The 13,036-nt window shown below is 39.5% G+C and overlaps 1 protein-coding gene across 6 annotated transcripts in view; it reads left to right on the top strand.

The window, feature by feature from the left end:
• Positions 1-13,036, top strand: part of akap13a (A-kinase anchoring protein 13a) — a 125,198-nt gene that overhangs the window by 24,262 nt on the left and 87,900 nt on the right. For all 6 annotated transcript variants that reach the window (XM_087845798.1, XM_087845740.1, XM_087845632.1 and 3 more), the window contains exons 3-5: positions 5,757-5,910; positions 11,831-11,985; positions 12,551-12,722. In XM_087845798.1, coding sequence (XP_087701924.1) covers positions 5,757-5,910; positions 11,831-11,985; positions 12,551-12,722 — 481 coding nt within the window. The remainder of the gene's footprint in view (positions 1-5,756; positions 5,911-11,830; positions 11,986-12,550; positions 12,723-13,036) is intronic.

Here is a 13,036-nt window from a genome sequence, read left to right as displayed (position 1 = left end):
GCTTCTCTGGATAACTACAATTATACAATTTTTTTTAATGGCTTCCAGAGCCTTTAAATGAATTGCAGCCAACATTCTATAGCTGGCATATTGACATGGCGCGTATCAATACAGCCAAAATGGTTACGAGACGTACACACACTGTCATGAAGTATGTCGGACTGTTTTATGTACTGGCTTTCATGTGTAGTCATGAGAAAAAGGAACGTTTTCACTCTATGAAGTAGGAATTAAGAGGGTAAGTAGTAGCCAGGTGCTGCTAATCAATTGCACGTGATTAACTAACCATCTGCCAGAATGACCATCTCTGTAAAAACAGACGCTTTAGCCGTTTGCCAATCTCTGAACATTCAGACATGTTTTAACACAGCGGGACAATCTTTCCAGACTGGACATCTCAGGAAATTCACCAGAAGTTGAGACTGTGTAATGCTCAGAAAAACTGCACATAAGCCAGTTTGTGACATTGTAGTTACAAACAGAATGAGCAATTGTATGAAAGGGTTGCCTGAAGAACGCCTCTTTTTTTCTGAAACAAATATGGCAGCATGGCTTAGGTGTGCAAACTTGCAAGATGTTTGCCAATTTGGAGATGTTTGTCCATAATACACAGTGCCGACCAAACCAAACACAGCATATCAGCGCTTCATACCAGTTGTTAAGTGCAGTGGTTGATGGTTGATAACTCGGGCTTTTTTGCAGTCTAAGGACCTGAGCACTTTGCAGTCATGGAGTGAGCTGTGAATTCTTCTATGTACCAAAGTATTCTAGTCAAATGTGAGGCCATCTGTCAGACAGCTATAGCTTGGCTGAAAATGATCGCAAACACAATAGCAAATTTACAACAGAATAGCTGAAAAAGAAAAGTGTTGCAATCGCCCAAAGTGCAGACCTCAGTCGGGCTGAAATGTTGTTGTGGGACGTTAAGGTATGCATAAAGCTAAGCTGTAAAGAAGAGTCGGTCAACATTTCCCCACAAAGATACGAGAGCCTAATAAAATGATACAGGAACTGATAACTTCAAGTTATAAAGGGAGTTCTATAAGCTGTCCTGTGAGTACTTAGTTTTCAAAGCAATAAAGAGACCGCCATAGTGATTTCTTGATTATTAGCATAATAAAGACAAAATTGACTTTGAAATGATAAAGCTGCACATGCAGGGAGATTACAGATTGATAGCTAACAGCCAGTGTTGTATTGCTCTTGGCTGCTACTGTGGGCTGTGGGTCATACATACATACACATTTACTTTGCACTGTTATGTGCATGCTGCTAAATTCAATACTATTTGACACAGTACACAAGTTAGTATCATGAATGACATTAACTGATGAAGTTATCTGGTTTAGCTTTTGTGACCTATTTGTTACATTGCCTGTATCTATATCAAGCAATAAAGCAACCTCAGGGTTGGACATTTCAGGCAAAAATACTCTGATTTTCACTGCTGGCAGTATAGTATCAGGATTATTGAGCAGACTGCTCTAAAATCAGTGTGACATGTTAGCTTCACCTGGAGTAGCCTGCGTGATATTTCACATTTTTGTTCTTATTTAAAGGAGTCCCACACAAAACAGCTTTTCTTGGTCTGACGGATGGTAAATTTGAGCAGTTTCTTTCTTTTCTTTTTTTTTTGTGGGCAAACCGCTTATAGGTTTATTTTTGTTAATGTTTTAATAGCACATTAAACCAGACTACAGTAAAAATAAGGGGCGGGGTGTCTTTTAGATTAGAATTAAAATAGCTGCATAAACTATTAGATTTTTTTGCATAAATTAATATCCCAAAAATCCCGTCCCTTGCTGTGTGAATGTGGCAATGGTTTGTTTGTAACATTTGTAATAATGTAAACAGTCAGTCAGTCACAGGACTTCCTTACGCCTTAGTCATGCTGGTATTTTTCTTCCACGGATTTCTGGCTAAAAGTAGTTTTGCCCCAGTTTTACTGACATTAATATTTGGCATAAGGGTTTCATTTGATACAACTAGGTTTATTATACATTATCGTAGCTAACATTAGCTTACTTGCTAACTCTGATGATCTGTTTGTGAAGCTCTAATTTTTTAGATTATGCTGCAGTCAGTTCACATATTGGCAATACAAACATTTCATTGCATGAAGAATGCTGCTTGGTGCATGTTTACCTCCTGAAGGGACAAGGGATGCTCTGTATGTCAGCAGACTTGTAAGATGTGGGTTGCTTAATTTGCTCTGCCAATGTTTCATGTTAGTGTGTAAACAGGGGCCAGTTTTGCTCCGTAAATTGGCTTTGAAATTGTATGTTGGGAACAAAAGCAGCAAAGGGTAAACCATGCAAAAGGTTGCAATATATGGCTTCCAAAAGAAGGGTCTCATGTTGAGTTGGCTTTAGTTGCTTGTAAAAATAAAAATGGCTTAATGCCACGAAGGATGAATCACAATGCCAAGCAATTACACCCATAAACTTTGAGGCTAACTTTTTACTGAACATCATTAAAAGATGTTTTTTTTTGTTGTTGTTGTTTTTTAAAAAATGTGCTGTTATCGCAGATTTCATGTGACAGAGTGCACAAAAAGATACAAATGAAGATCTATTGGATTTAAGTAACAAGTGACAATTAGTTTGGGTGGTGAAGTGAAGGATAGAGCTGCCTGTAGTAAGAAACAAAGCCTGAGTTAAGTGAACACTCGCTAAAATTTCCATATAAGTTTAAAAATAATTATCAGTGTGAAGTCGTAACAGTATATGCAAATGCTTAAAACCAAGCCTTAACTTACCTGGACAGATGAAACCAGCGCTGCAGCAAGATGTGTGGAAAAGGCTACACGCATATGCATATTTAAAAAGAGGGGGTTGGCTTCATAGTCTCCAGCTGTGCTTTTGATGCTGCTTTAAAAGCTGCCTGTTCCCTATTGAAGCTCCATGATTAGCAGGTCAATACCCCAGCAGGTCACTTAGTTAAGTACTTATAACCAGCAGAGAGCACAGTCATACAGTGGCTGAAAGACATCCATTTGAACACCGCTTTAAAACCACAGGTTTGTTTTTCTATATTAAGCGGGAGAGTCACTGCAATATTTCCTTTTTCCCATTTTAATTACTGTTGTTTTGAAAACTTAATGTCAGCAGGGTTAGTTTTATTGTGGGGCTTCTGTGTGCTCGTTTGTTTGTGTGTAGCTACATCCCCTCCCTTCTCCAGCAGATGTTTCACATCTCTGGCTTTTCACCTTCACTCCCACCTCCTGCTGACATATTTGAAGTACTGAAACTGATCAGATCTGGTTGATCTGATCATTCAGATCTATGCTGTAATTTTCTTCTGTTTAAATAATTGAATTTCAAACACCAAGATTGAATATTCTAAGATTTGTGTCATTTATTTTGTCCCCTTTAAAGTGTTTTTCTTTGTTAGGAAATTATCAATCGCTTATAATGGTATTTACAAAGGTGGGTATTAACTTTGGTGGAATAAGGAGATTTTGGTGGGCTGCTTTAAGAAATCTGAGCACCTATTGTGTCAAAAAGCAGCAGAGTGGTATTCAGACTGAGGCAATTTCCCACTCGCCTCCAGCGATGGAGAGAAAACCATTTCTACATTTGCTTCTCTTTTGTTCGTTGTGAAAACGTGGAACTTATTTCACACTAATACGTTTTCATTTTCACGTGGAGTACAAACTCACAAATCCTCTGAGGTACCAATCCTTTCAATAGCACCGAGCCCTAATTTCCAATCTGGGCTCAGGATAAGAGATGAGTTTTTAATGGAGAAAATGTCATGCCTGCTGGCTTCCTCCCATCTACTACTCATTTACTTCAGTGGCTCTGCTTTTTAAAACTGATACTGGCTGTGCATAGAAAAGCCTACACCCTTTCCATTGTGCGCAGTCCTGGTTGTCTGAAGGTTACTGAAGGCTTTTTTTCTGGCTGTATGGCCTCTGGGCTATGTGGTTGTCTTTGACCACATTTTGCCCCCTCACATTGTTAAGCATCAGTAGTGGCTTGCCAAACAGAGACCTTGCAATGTTGAGGTTGCTGGTTTGCCTAGCTGCTGTCCACCTGCTGATATCCGCCTGCGAGGAACATGGCCCGGAGGCTCCCGTTTTATAAGAGAAGGAGGAGACACCTTTAACCCTGTTAAGCTCAGATCGTCACAACAGACTGCTCACGTTGGACAAGGCCAGTAAAAAGACTGCAACGGTGGCCAGATTAAGTGGGTTGAAATGTCCCATTATCCCTCCTCCATGTCAAGAAGCTGCACTCCTACAATGGAAAGCAGCTAATTCTGAACAATATCCCTATTTTTTGTTACTATTTCTCCTCCTCAGTGTCCTCAGATGATGCTCTGTCACAAATAAGCCAATTGTCAATTGTCACTAAATCTGTACTTTTAAACGTATTAAGAAAATGTGTAGACAAATTGATGGTATGGTTTATTTTATTTTATTTTATTTAATTTATTGGCCAGTGGCAGTGTACAATAAATACCTGTTATAAGTTAATTTTCACCTGTAATTTCTGGTTGGAAGCATTTAATGGTGGAAAAACAAAATCCTGCGTACTAAAAGAGCCATGGCAAAGCTGAACCCCAAGGCACAAACTTAGCATCTGCACCTGCTGATGATGCAGAATACATGAAAAAGGACAAACAGCATAGTTTTTGTACTGGCTGGTCTTTGCATTATAATTACATGGCTGTGTTTTTAGTACCACCCTGAACCTATTTAGCTGCTTAGCTTACACTGTTGTGTTTATTTCATTATATTTTTGGTAAATGGCCTGTATTTATATAGCGCTTTACTAGTCCCTACGGACCCCAAAGCGCTTTACATATCCAGTCATCCACCCACTGGTGATGGCAAGCTACATTGTAGCCACAGCCACCCTGGGGCGCACTGACAGAGGCGAGGCTGCGGGACACTGGCGCCACCAGGCCCTCTGACCACCACCAGCAGGCAACAGGTGAAGTGTCTTGCCCAAGGACACAACGACCAAGACTGTCCAAGCCGGGGCTCGAACCGGCAACCTTCCGATTACAAGGCGAACTCCCAACTCTTGAGCCACGATCGCCCAGCATATTTTTATTTGTAATGTCCTAACAAAAAAGGGCTAATAGGAAATCCAGCTTACATGAGAAGACTGTTTATTCAAATTTCTTTTTTTTTTAAAGACTACAAGACTAAAAGAGCCACGGCAAAGCTGTTTTAGTTGTTGTTGTGATGATTATTATTGTATTAGATTTCTAAGCTGAATGTGCTTCTTTGTCTTGTGCTGTTCTCTGATGGTGACTGTGCTCACACTGTTTTGCAGACGTCCAGCTGCTCCTCCATGTTGTCTGCTTGTTTCTTTGTTAATGACGTGGTGTGTAACATTTCATCAGCAATCAAACATTACCATATTGATTTGAGGCGTTAATGTAATTGCTGTAAACAACTGCGGTGCTAACAAGATCAGGAGTCTCCGCACGCACTATTATTCACTCTTAAGATCTGGTATCCACTTGTCCAGAGTCGAGTTCACACCTGGTACTGCAGCCAATAAATGCATCTAAAGTGACAAACAGTGTTTGAATTACACTGACTTGATGGCATTAGATTGGTATCTATGGCTAAGCAGATGAAGCAAGACATGTAGGCCACTGAGAAGAGAGCTGAGTTAGACTGCAGGCATCTGCAGGTGGATGATAATGTGCCCATTTCATGTTATAAACATGTCTTTTCTTTTTGTCTCTTTCTGTTTTTCCTTTTCCCTCCTAACGTTCTGTCTGTGCCTCTGCAGGGTCATTGTGTTATCACAGTACAGCTCAGTGATGACGAGCTGGCTGGTAGTGAGGAGGGCGTGGACTACTTCCTGCTGTTCGCTGGCAGTACACAGAGGCACCTGACCAGCACCCTGAGGAGCAGTCATGACACCTTGCAGGCTTTGTGTCCCGGTAAGCCATCGTACCCACAATGCCTTGCAGCTTACTAGCACCCAAAGGATGGCAGCTCCACCTACAGCTTTTAATATTTGTTAGAGACTGTGTTTGCAGACACTTTTAAATAAGATTAGCCTGGATTATTAACAACTAAAGCCGATGCTCTATGAAAGTGCACCAGCTGTTTTATTTAGGAATGTTTTGTCAGTATCTCGTTGGGCCACCTCATGCCTTAAGAACTGCTGACGTAAATTCATCAAGATGTTACGTCTGTGTCAGCAAATGGAGATTTTGGCTCACACTGGCATGACAGCATCACATAGTTACATCCGTGATACATTCCACCACATCCACACCACAAGTGCTCTGTTAGATTGAGATCTTGTGCCTGTGGAAACTATTTAAGTACGGTGAACTCATTGTCGTGTTCAAGAAACCAGTTGGAGCTCAGTTGATTTGAGCTTTCTGGTAGAACATCTAATCCTGCTGAAAAGAGCCTTCAGAAAAAGGTGTATGTTGTGGTCATAAAGGGATGGACAGCAACAAAACATGGGTAGGCTGTGGCGTTTGATGCTCAGCTGTTACTAAAGAGCCCTGAGTCTGCCAAGAAGAGCCCGAATCATTGATAAAAGGGAGGATGTTTGCTTTCGTTATGTTTACACCAATTCTGACCAGTTTCTTAGCTGACAGGACTGGCACCCAGTTTGGCTCTCTGCTGCTATAGCCCATCTGCTTCAAGGTTTAATGCGTTTCACATGCAACGATGCTCTTTTGCCCAGAGAACTGCTGCTCGTTTTATATTTTACTTACCATTCTATATAAACCCTAGAGATGGTTTTGTGGGAAAATCCTAGTAGATCAACAGTTTCTGAAATAATCAGACCGGCCCATTTTGAACAACCATGTTCAAAATCACCTAAATCACCTTTCTGACACTCAGTTTGAACTTCAGCAGGTTGTCTTGACCATGTCTACATGCATAAATGCATTGAGTTGCATTTCCTCATGATTGACTAAGTAAATATTTGCATTAAGAAGCAACTGAACTTGTCTATCTAACAAAGTAAATGTATTTTATGCCCTTACTTGTCACTTTACTTCAGCACCTGTCCACTTTATTGTAATTCAGTACAGTATCAGCATTTACATACATGAAAGAGCACCCCCAGTAATTTGACCTCATTTCTAAACCTTTATAGCCATCATAAAAGTCGACTTTATGGCAGATCACTTGTATTGTATTTGTGTATTTGAGTCAAAACCTAGTAGCAGTGCTCCAGAAGAACTGAGGTTTGAACATTATCTTAAAAGGTGGTTTTAAATTCTTCTGTATTCATCATGTGCTGCATCCCAAATTAATATTAAAAGAGGTGTTTAACCAGGAAGGAGAAAAAAAAGATTAATCATCTGCTACCACTGTCCACATTTTAAACTAATGTTTTGTTTTGGAGAAAGAGGAATCACTTCACTTTCTAGAGTCTATCCCATTTATCACTCCTCTTGGAGCTTTTCCCACTTTTTCTGCTTGCAAAATGGAACATATTTGGTCTGAATTGTTTTTCTGTGCTTTTTCTTGGAAAATAAACAAGAATCAACAGGAAACCTTGATAGCAAAGGTCAGAGATCTCTGCACACACAAAGTAGGTAGTCAAAACTGCAATGCAACTGTGACCCTGTGACCAGAGTTCATGTTAATTGAATATTTTCAGTCACTGACTGATCAGAGCATAAGAGGAATCAGCTATGACATTAAGTTATTCCAGACCATCTGGGCTTTTGAAGAATAAATATTACATTATAAAAATCTCGAGCTCTTAGGGAACATCAGAGCTTACTGGAGGTCACATGTTTTGGATGTGGTAACAAGGGTTCATGCTACTAAAATGTTCATGTAATAAAATCTGGTCTTATGATATAAGAAATGTCACTGACGTCATTGCTTCCTTCAATGGTCCACGTTCCACAGAGGAAAATAAAAGTGGCAGGATTATAAACTGTGTTTATCTTGGTACGACTTCCACTAAATTAATGCTTAAAGTTGGGAGGGAGTTGGTGTCACTTTACCAGCAGATTAGCTTTGCTTCAATGCTTTCTCCATCAGGCCCTTCTGGGCTCTAAAGGGATCAACTAGGTCGCGGGATAGAGTTCCCAGGGGACCTGGGAAAATGACTGCAAACTCACTGAATCACTGCTTTGGATTAAGATATCTCTGATTCAAATAATATTTATCAAGCTGCCTAGTATCCTTCTGACTGCGTTGGTAGCGACATACAACATTGACGAATTATAAAATATATGGATCTGTTGTTACAGAAAGTTTTCTCCCAGAACAAAGGGTATTGCAGACGTGCAAATGTGGCTGATTTTGTTGTAGAGCATGTGGAGTAGATTCCAGAAATTATATGTGAATTCATGCAATGCTTAATAACTACAAGTGGGAAATCAGTTTTGAAACTGGCTGTGTGTGTTGACATCTTGTTGGGAGTGGACAGATGGACCATGGCAGTGTTCCCTGACTTTCTCTTTGTTTTCTTCTTCTAGACAAAACTGAAAAAATGAGCAACTTTTCAATCTTATTTTGCCAAATTAACACATTTTAAAAAGCAATTGCTACAGTAACACAGAGGATGTCAAAACAGAGGTGAAAAATATAAAGTGAAATGAACTTGAATTAATATGATTGTTTTCTTGTTTTTTAGGGAAAATATTCAGGCTTTTCTTCTTCTTTTTTTTCAAAAAAAGTATGTCTGTGCAGTTGCACTGATAACATGTACCCATGTTTAGGAGAAATTAACAGTGAATCTTTTTTCATTGTAAATAACCGATGAAAAGTGAGGTGTGCGTTGTGTGTACTTTTTCCTGCTTCTGAAGTGGAGCATGCCAAAAAAGAGCCACCGCAATAATATATCAAGTTGTCCTCAACTCAAGTAACTTTGTTTTATGGCTTTCTACTCTGCTCGACTATACACTGTGGGGCAAAATGAGGGTCTTTACACACCGTGTACACTTTACACATGGTGAAATCCAGAGCAGAGGAAGGAAGAGAAACTAGTCGGACTGTAAATGATTCCAAAACGTAGTAGATTAAAAATGTTATATTTTTAAATTGATTTGACGGGCCTGTCGCTCTTCTCACCAGCTGAGGTAGGCTCCAGTTCCCTGTGACCCAGATTTGAATAAGTGGTTAAGAAAATGAACAAATGCATTAATGGATAAATTGATTTCTACTTAATATATTTCTCTATGGTTTCTTGGGGAGGAAAGTGGGTTCAGAGTGTGAGGTTTAGTTCCCATGTCGGGGACAGGCACTGACCCACTCCCTAAGCAATAGTTATGAAACCACTGTGGACATTAGTGTGCTTTGTTCAGTCTTTGCGATGTGACTTGTGAGTAAATGGCGGTTAGTCAGAAGAATTTAACACATGTTCCATTAAGTGAAATAATATTGTGATTTTATTTGTATTAATTAGGATTTAAATCAGCATTGCAGCTCTGCACTCGTTTGTAGCTCATTACTGTGACAAAACGAGTTCACCATTTCATCCAAGTAGTGCTTCTAAAATGATAAAAAATTCAATTAATGGAGTGATTAAATTGAATAAAGATACTTTTTTTTAAAAGTCAAATTTATGCTTGATTTCCTCTTATTAGAGCAGATTGAATTAAAGCAATATTTTGATTTATCTAGGAACAGTACAGGTGTTACTAATAACATTAACACCTGACTTGTTAATAATTTTTATTTAATTGTTCTGGGCCAGCATGGACTGTTGGTAATGTGAAATTGAGCTTACAGCACATATTATGTTGGGATCGCTGCGTCATCACTTTCTGCGCCCTGTTTAACGCTCCATCATATTTGACCCATTGAACCATAGACTATATGTAAAAGATGAATGCAGCTAACCAGTGTCACCCAATATCCACAACATTAGTGTTTTAGATGGTGCCATCTCAAGCCTTGATTATATTTTCGGCATCCACAAACCCACTAGGGTCTACTAGGGTCTGAGTGACGTACAGTGGTGTAGACGTAGTTATGCTTGACTGTTTTTTCTTTTTGTGACTACGTGGACTCGTTCATAGGGAATTTACATTATAATGTGCCAACTACACCCCAGGCAGGAGACTTCAAGTAGGCATCACAGAAGTATAACGGGTGTCCCTGTCTGCAGCAGTATAATCTGGGCTTTAATTTTTTGGATGTCAGCTGTGCCAGTCTAAGTTATCAGCTAGCTGCAACCATAAATCCCACAAGTGCATAGCAAAGACGAAGATATTTGGCAATTAATACTAAGTAACATTAAAAAACCCAAACAACTTTCATTCATCAAAAATTGAAATACAATCTTCTTATAAGACCAAACCATTTTATGTTAATATTACATTGAATCAAAAATAGTGAGGTAAGGCTTACTGTTGCAAATAACTGCAGCTGCCTGTGACAGCACACCTGTAAATGAGTTTGTATTAGGGCTGTTCGATATAACTCTATATATCGGATGACGATATAAAAACGTCTATCGTTTCATTTTATGCTATCGTTTGTTTCCTGGTGTCGCAAAATAAACTCTTTACGGCAATATTTTTTCATCGTTTTGATGGTCACTGTAGTGGCTATATTAATTTCTTAAAGTTCTCTCTCTCTCTTTTAATATAACCACTATATGGAAGGACAAGCGCCTGTTTTTATGCGTTGTGGTTAGCAACAACGACGGTAACACCATCACGTGTCCGCTTGTTTATGTTCTACATAAACCTTTCACAATAAAGCTCAAGATCCTGTTGAGACTTTTCAAAATAAACTGAATCACGTGAAAGAGCAGATTATTTTACGGATGAGAATTAAAAAAGAACCGTCAGGTGCTAAAAAATAAACCTTAGACTCAAACGTTAGAACAGGCTTTTCCCCGCAGCACGCCGTGTAATAAATACTCACAAAGAAAACGGCGGCCTTTACAGCTTATGTCTAAAATTATGTGTCGTTTCATACATCGGTTAAAACACTCGACTCCAGCTACATGACGCGCAGCTGGAAACACTTCCCGCAAGTCGAGCTGCCAGAGATTCACAGAAAATGTTACATTTTTGTGATTTATATTGTTATCGGACGATAGAATTCTTATATCGGGATATAAGATTTTGGTCATATCGCACAGCCCTAATTTGTATACCCACTGTATAGTTGCTATGTCGTCAAAATGTATGCATAGAGACCAAAATAGTTCTTGCCAGCTACTAGTGGCCCCTCCAGAAAGTGTAGTTTTCTGGCACTACAGTTTATGTTAGTATTAGAGATACTGTCATTGACCAATATTTCAATTTATTCAGCCTGCAGAAGCTGGGTCTCACAACATGAAAACGCTCAAAACTGAACACAATTCAGCAGATGAGTTTAAAAATTTTGCGTAGAAATATCGTTTATGCATTTTGCACCTCATGCAGTGAATCTATTTTAAACCTGCGACATGAACTGTGCAAATAGCCAATATTGTTGCAATGACTTGTGATAGTTGTGTGGGCTGCATCAACAGAAATATATATACTCTGTAACTGAAGTAACTAAAGTTAATTTCCGCAAGATTGGCATCTGAGGACATCTTAGACCCTACATTTAGCTGGCATTGTACATCAATAAAGTATAAATGATTAGTTCAAGCAACTAGTGTTTTAGCTAGGGCAATAATTTTTTATTGTTTAGTTGAAATATTGTTGTATTGTTATATGACTTGAGTTTATAGCAAGGTCAGTCATCTATAGCCGAAATGGGTTAATCCTAACAAAGAAACGTTTAATCTCATACACTGAAAATACACAATATTATCTATTTGTCGTTGTGAAAAATGCTATACACTATGGTACTGTCCTCCACAGATCAGTTCTCTGTAATCCCCTCTTTCTCTCTTTTCACCCTTGCTTTTTGTGTCTCTTGTAGCTCATGACTGCTGCGAAGTGGTGCTGGTCACCTTGTGCTCAGTCACCCGAGGTGTCCCCGAGGAGCCACAATCCCATCTGGTTCACGTGGCGCCATTGGCCGAGCATCGATTCAGCTTTGTTCAGGATTTGGCGTTTGACATGGCCCAGTTCCTGGTGAGCAGAAAGACGAGTCATTTCTATTCCTACTGTATGTCATCAGTTGAATAATAGAAATACTGAAGCTTGTCACAGGGCTGGAAAACAAAATTGGTTACCACTGGTTACAAGTAATACAGCTCTGTGTACAAAGTGACAGTTAAACAAAAGATTGCCTTGTTATTGTTTCTTTCCTGACAAGGCCTAATGTCTGACAGTTCTCGGTGCTCAATTAATGAATTCTTTTCAGCATAGTTTATCATCCCATGGAAATTTTATGAGTTTGCTTTTCTGAGGAGTAAGATAAAATAATTTTCTTGGGCACTCAAACTTAATGGAGCATGTTCCAATTTATAAATCCGAACATGATTTTTTTTTTGTCAAAACAGTGCATCCTCAAATCGAGCTTAGCGCTGATACACTCATGTGGATGTTTCTTCCTACATTTACATATTTCATTATTCAAAAGGCATTTGGTTAATGCTTTCATGCTGAGCGCTTTAAAACGAGTGCTCCCATTAGTCTACGGCTCACTTCAACCTCTATGAAACTCGACTCATCTCTGTAATCACCCTCCACACAGGTGAGCACTGTGGGCCGGGCCGATGGCCTCGATGGGGCGCTGCTGCTGGATGAGTGTCAGATTCCTCTGCAGGAGTGTGAGCGTCTGGATGAGAGTTTGGCACTGGCCCTGCACCACCTCAAACTGCCTACAGGATGGAATTTACTGGGGAACAAACGATCCAACAGCACTGGTGAGTCTGGAGGACAGTGGACTCTTTGAAACAGGCAGAATGTCTCCGCACTAATGCAGGAACGTACTGACAAATTATGGTTGTATAACACATACTGACACACATGACCCTGCTGTTTGTGTGTTTGTTTATCTGGCTGCTTTTATGTTTTTGAGCAGATATCAGGAGATTAGGAAGACTGAGGATTCTTTTTTGGCATTTTCAAAGAGAGACACTGTGATTACTGATCAAAGACTTTGTTACCGATTAGTGCAGATGAGTGCATGGATGTAACAAGCTGTTTACTGTCTCCACGTTGTGTGGGTATGTGTGTG

The sequence above is a fragment of the Neolamprologus brichardi genome, chromosome 1, assembly GCF_056152115.1.
Source record: "Neolamprologus brichardi isolate AB-2024 chromosome 1, ASM5615211v1, whole genome shotgun sequence".
Taxonomy (NCBI): domain Eukaryota; kingdom Metazoa; phylum Chordata; class Actinopteri; order Cichliformes; family Cichlidae; genus Neolamprologus; species Neolamprologus brichardi.
The sequence above is the reverse complement of the archived record's forward strand: the minus strand, read 5'-3'. Positions and strand labels throughout refer to the sequence as shown.